We start from the raw sequence: 6,000 nt of genomic DNA, 5'->3' as shown, positions 1-6,000 counted from the left end.
GATGCTCTGATGGAGAACGAATGTAACGCATGTCGACCGTTGCCTGGCCTGAAGTTAGAGCACATTAAGTTTTATATATTATCATTGTTTTAGTAGTGGTACCTTGTTTTTTCCTACTGCTCCTACTATTGCCTGTTAGAAATTTGCTAATAGTGAGCATGCCTGATGAATTGACAGCTTAATTTAATCTATGTTGTAGGGGTCAGAAGGCAACAAGCAGTTCCATTCTCAGTGCCTTTGCATTTAGGTCTTTGCCTGAATTGCTGTTCCCCATTTATGCATGGATCACTCCCTCATTTCAGGTTTTGGCTCACATGTTGCCCTTATTAGCAAGGCCTTCATTTACTGTCTTACATAGAATACTCTCCTTCTCCAATCACTATTACAGTGTTTAATTATTCTTCATAGATTTTATAATCTCCTGATATATATTTGTTCCCCCACCAACATACTCATACACGCGCGCGCGCGTGCGCCTGCCTTCTATAGCTTTAGTGACTTATTGGTAGGCTTGTTCTGTGCAGTTTTTTAAGGAAGATATGATAAAATGCATAGTTTTACTTTCAGGATGTTTTTGAGAAGTTGAGGTAGTCAATTTTAGTTTGCTCTTAATTTAAAGGGGATTTTGGTAGAAGTGTAATTTTTTTCCCCTGTTGCTGTTTTTTAAATCTTTTTGCATTCTATTCATACACGAAACACTTAGAAAACAATATACACTGGTTTTATCAGTGTAAATGAAATTTGGCTGCAGTATAGTTCTCTGAGTGACAGATGAAGCAAGTGGGAAATGTCTCTGGACTCAGATTAAATTTTATTCAGGGTGTTAGTACTGATAATTATTTTTAGTTGTATTCTGAGTCTTTCTAAATGGTCCATTAAGACCAAACTCTGGCATTCATAATTAGCACTTGCTGTTCTTTTGCCTGGAGTAGCCTCTGGACCTTTAGGACCAATCTCACATGTCACCTGCTTAGCCTTTCTTGGCCTCATGGATTTTACCTTTCTCTGTGGTACTGAGAGCCCTTCAGTATGACACTTTCATATTTTGTTGTGATGTTTATATGTTGTATTTGTTTATATGTCCATACTTGATTTTGGATTATGAATTCCTTGAATTTGAGACTGGGGTTTGTTTCACTGGTATACTTATGATGGTACTTTTTTGATAGTACTTCATAGTAGATACTTGATAAATACATGAATAAGTGAGTAATTTTGAATTAAGCAAATTATCCAATTTGACTTAGCTGGATACATCCTATTGTCTGCAAACTTGAGGTGTGACTGTGAACCCATAAGTAATTTCTGATTTTAGCATGTATGTATTCCCAAGTTAATAGCATCAATTCAGTTGCATACATGCATATCATTAGCCTCTTGAAATACATCCTAGATAGGTTTGTTATGTTCTGTTATGTTTTAATTATTAAATTTGTAATGCGAAATGTAAGGAAGCATTTAAGTAAAATTTCAGTGTAAGAAACAGGAATTTGTTAGTTTATTTATTTACTTATTTTTTGGCTCTTTTGCGCGGCCTGTGGGATCTTAGTACCCCAACCAGGAATTGAAACCGGGCCCTCAGCAGTGAAAGCGCAGAGTCTTAACCACTGGACCTCCAGGAATTTGTTTAAATCAAGCAATTTGTTTAACAGACACACTGAATCATCTCTTAAATTTCTCAATTAGATCGATTATCTTTGTCTATCTACATGGCTAGGTATTTCAGGACATTGTATTTTAGGTTAGTGTTCATTTTTTTTTTTTAAAACCTTATTTTGGAGTAGTTTTAGATATATAGAAAAATTGCAAACAGTGTCGAATTCCCATATACCCTTTCTCTAGGTTTCTTGATTGTTCCATCTGACATAATGCTAATGTCTTTATCAGAACTAGAGGTTAACATTAGTGTTAACTGAACTCCAGACTTTATTCTGATTTCACCAGTTTTGTTCTTCCACTACCGTCCTTTTTCTGTTCCATGACCCAAGTCAGGATACCACATTGCGTTTAGTAGATTAGTGTGTTCGTGTGAAGCAAGGTTCATATTTCTGCAGTTGGCTAACGTTTGTCTTACAATTCAGCATGGAGAGTTTTAATTTTATTTTTGATACATTGAGCACTTGATATCTAAAACTGATTTTTTAAAATAAATGACTTTTATATTTCCATTCATTGTCACTTCTAAGGTAATCTTGCAATATGGCTGTATACTGTGATTTTGAGCATTCTTCCTTTGGAATTGGCTCCAGAGCCTGTTGGAACGACTTAAGAAAATTCAGTCTTACCAATTTATAACAATTTCACAAAACAGTTCTGTAGAAATTGTTTTCTTTGGACCCATAAGTTTGGGGTGCTTTATACCATATTTTGTCTTGTAAGATCCCCAGTTGCATTGGCATATTAAAGGTGTCTTGCACAGTGGTAGCTGGTTAGTGAACACTTTTTGAATAAATTAAAGGTATTAAAGAAACGTAACTTTGTTATACCAGTCTTTCTCGACATTTGACGCTTTTATGCTAATCTGTTTATTTAATCCAGGGCAACACACTTTATATAAATCATACTAGTTTTGGCCGAAAAAAAAACCCACCCCATACTGGAAAATGAGGTTCACCCATCTTATTTACAGTATGCTTTACTTTTTTTTTTAAAAAAAATTGATCTTTAAAGACTAAATATTGTCTGTCTGCTACTGAGATTAAAAAGTATGCCACAAGCTCTGAAGGCACGTTTTAGTAAAAGAGTTTGGGATGATTCACTAATAGTATCATTGAAAAAACAATATATTGCTCATTTAGATCACCCTTTAGAATGGGCTGGTTTTCGGTATAGCTAGGTGATTTCGAGCCGTGTAACTGTACCTTCTGAATGTTGTGAATGTCCCCACCACTTAAACGTACACAGGCAGAAGTTGGTGCAACAGAAAGACTAACCTCAGGTGAAGTTTGTAAAATTTCCCAGACTTGTGTTGCTATGGGAATGAGTGTGTTGTCAGTAGATTCAGCATATTGTTTTTATGAGGAAAGTCAACCATTTGTTTCTAGAGCTGGAATTGCCTTTTTTCTTTGTTTCATCTGGGATGCAACTCTGAAGAGGAGGTTGTTGTGGCTTGTGGTAAACTTTGGATTCCAGCATATTCAGATAAACAAATTTGTTGATAGTTCTAGCTGATTAATTTTGTAGATATTTAGTAATGTTTTTGTAAGTTATTTTTAATTACCAGAAATCTATTATACTAAAATTTCTTTGGAACCTAAAAACGTATTAGTGGAAGTATTGGTGATATATGATAATTGAGCCTTTCTTAGGTACTGAGATCAGATAGTTTCAGGGAATTAAAACTTTTCCTGACTTTTCATCACCATTGTAGCTCACAGTTTTCTCTAAATGTTATAAAGAATGCATGTAAGATAATCAGCTAATTAAACAGTTAGCATTTTATTTCAGTGCTTTATTAATATTTCAATATAAATAAGTTTCAAAATTTGAGAAGAGATACTGAAATCCTATATTTAGCAGAGGATTAACTTTTGTGAGAATGAGGAAATTTTCTTTCCTTTTCTTTAAATTTTAAATTGAGTTGCAGTGAACTGCATCCATTTAAAATGAACGGATTGGTGAATTTTGGTGGGTATATACACTCATAAACCACTACCACAATCCAGATTTGGGACATTTTCATCGTCTTCCAAAATATATTCCTGTTCCTTTGCAGTCAGTTCCCTCTCTTATCCAAGGCCCCAGGCAACTACTGATTAGTTGGAAAATGTTTTTAAAGAAGAACCTTTAATGAGTCAAATCTAGTCAATTTCTAGCTTTGTAGCTCAGTGTGAAAGGGTAGAGTTACCACCTTGGGCTATGTAGCCTTGAAACCTGGGTTTGAATCTTTGGCCCTGTTTTGTGACTTTGGGGAAGACGTTTAAACTATTTAAATGCATTTTGTCTACAAAACAAGGATAGTAATAGAGTGTATTGTTTATTATCACTGGGCATAAATGAATTAAAAATGTAGGTGAAATGTTCAGCAGCATATAATATATACCTGGTAAATTGTATAATATTTTTGAACTTCATATTCTCTCATTTTTATAGGGGAAAGAATTCAAGGACAGTTTGAGGAAATTTTGGTAGATTTGGAGCTAAGAATTTTGGAATCCAAGAATTTCTGGGTTAATTAGTGGAATTTTCTAGCTAACTGAATATTACTAGATTTTATTTAGTTGACTTGCCCACCACCCAAAATACATTGGTTCAGTGTCTCTGAAACCAACTTTTGATAATTGAGGCTCTTCTGGAGCATGAAGTGACCTTTGCTGAGCAATGCCTGGACTGTAGGTATAGTTCAAATAGGAGATCAGCTCCATATCTTTAGAGACAGTACATAACTCACTAAAATAAATGTAAGTCTCTGATATATTGGTTTGTCATTTATCTCATTTTATCTTAAAAGTGGTGCCCCCCCCCACAATGTGTGTATGTGCACGTCTGTGCCTGCGTGTATGTAGTTTTTTGAGTTTTGATTTGTTGGGTTTAGTTAATAGTTTCTTTCCGTTTTTTCTCCTTACTCCTACAAAAAAACCTTTTTGTCTTTCTTTAAATAATTTAAATGCATTGTAAATAAGACAAGGCTATTTTACAGTTTTAATAGGTATGGGACAATAATTTAAATGATTTGGTTTTAGCTCTTTTATATGGATTTTTATTAATCAGTGTCTGAGTCTTAATTTATGAAAAGATTATGGTTAAAAACATATGGTTTTTATGGTTTAAGCCATGTAATTCTTTCAAATGTGTCAAATTAATGGATTATATATATAGTTTTTTTTTTCCCTAAAAAAGTGAATTAAGTAAACATTTAATAGGATCTCTGGTAAAATGAAATTTTACATGCATGATGAAGAAACATTGTGTAGCAAAGATTCATTCTACATGTCCAAATGTATATTCTAAAAGCAGTGAGGATCTTTTTTTAAACCATTCAGAAATACCAAACTGTGTTCTAGACTCAAAACTATTAAAATAATTTGGTTTTAGGTGATTATCAATTGATAGCTTTATTTCTTATGGTATTTTTTTTGTCTTTCTATAGGGCTGAAAGACACACAGAAGTCTTCATGGATATAGTTGATACATTTAATCATTTAATTCCTACTGAACACTTAGATGATGCCCTATTTCTAGGATCCAACCTGGAGAATGAAGTCTGTGAGGATTTTAGTACAAGTCAAAATGTCTTAGAGGACTCGCTGAAGAACATGCTCAGCGATAAGGATCCTATGCTAGGATCTGCAAGTAACCAGTTCTGTTTGCCTGTTTTGGATAGCAATGATCCCAATTTCCAGATGCCTTGTTCAACAGGTAATTCTTACTTTTTTTTTTTTTTTTTTTTTTTAGTCTGCAATTTAAAGATTTTTTTTTTTTTAGATGAGGGTAGTGCATTTAGGGTTCTTTTCTTTGAATTTAGAGCTCCTTTTCTAGGCATCACAATCAGAATTTAAAATTTAAATTTTCTTCTAAGGAATGTGGAATTATCTTCAAGGATATTGTGGATATAGATAGGGTTATCATATAATTTGTTGTCCAGAATGGGATGCTTTTTTGAGAAGCATAGGGGGTGCTGTTAATAATTACATCATGACAACAGGTCATGATTGGGACTCTCTCTATCAAATAGGGATTGCCTTGCCAATGGGGACGTGATGTCATCCCAGGCCTATTGGAGTCAAGGGGAATGGCTGAATTGACCTTTTTCAATGCCCCTCCCTGCCCTTCAAATGTAATACATTGTGTGCTCCCATTTCAGATCTTTTAGTATTTACTTGTATCTCAAAACCAGAGAAAGAACTGTAGACCTTTGCTGTCCAACATAGCAACCACTAGCCACTTATAACTGTTGGCCTAATTGGAGATGAAATGAGTCTGGCCCCAATTGGAGATGTGCTCTAAAATGCACATTTGATTTGAGTGTGAAAAAAAGATTGTAAAATATTTCATCAAGTT

The 6,000-nt window shown here is 34.2% G+C and overlaps 1 protein-coding gene across 2 annotated transcripts in view; it reads left to right on the top strand.

Moving 5' to 3' along the window:
• Window positions 1–5,093: 5,093 nt before the first annotated feature.
• The window catches only part of PHF3 (PHD finger protein 3), a gene marked incomplete at its 5' end in the record, with an annotated part of 94,613 nt that continues 93,706 nt past the window's right edge, over window positions 5,094–6,000 (top strand). Inside the window, one exon of one of the 2 annotated variants that reach the window (XM_079716665.1) lies at window positions 5,094–5,358. In XM_079716665.1, the coding sequence (XP_079572791.1) occupies window positions 5,115–5,358 (244 nt within the window). The remainder of the gene's footprint in view (window positions 5,359–6,000) is intronic. The other variant, XM_079716664.1, reaches the window with a different exon arrangement.

This window comes from Hyperoodon ampullatus (assembly GCF_949752795.1).
Source record: "Hyperoodon ampullatus genome assembly, chromosome: 12".
In the NCBI taxonomy this organism is placed as follows: domain Eukaryota; kingdom Metazoa; phylum Chordata; class Mammalia; order Artiodactyla; family Ziphiidae; genus Hyperoodon; species Hyperoodon ampullatus.
This window is presented reverse-complemented; position numbering and strand designations above follow the sequence as displayed.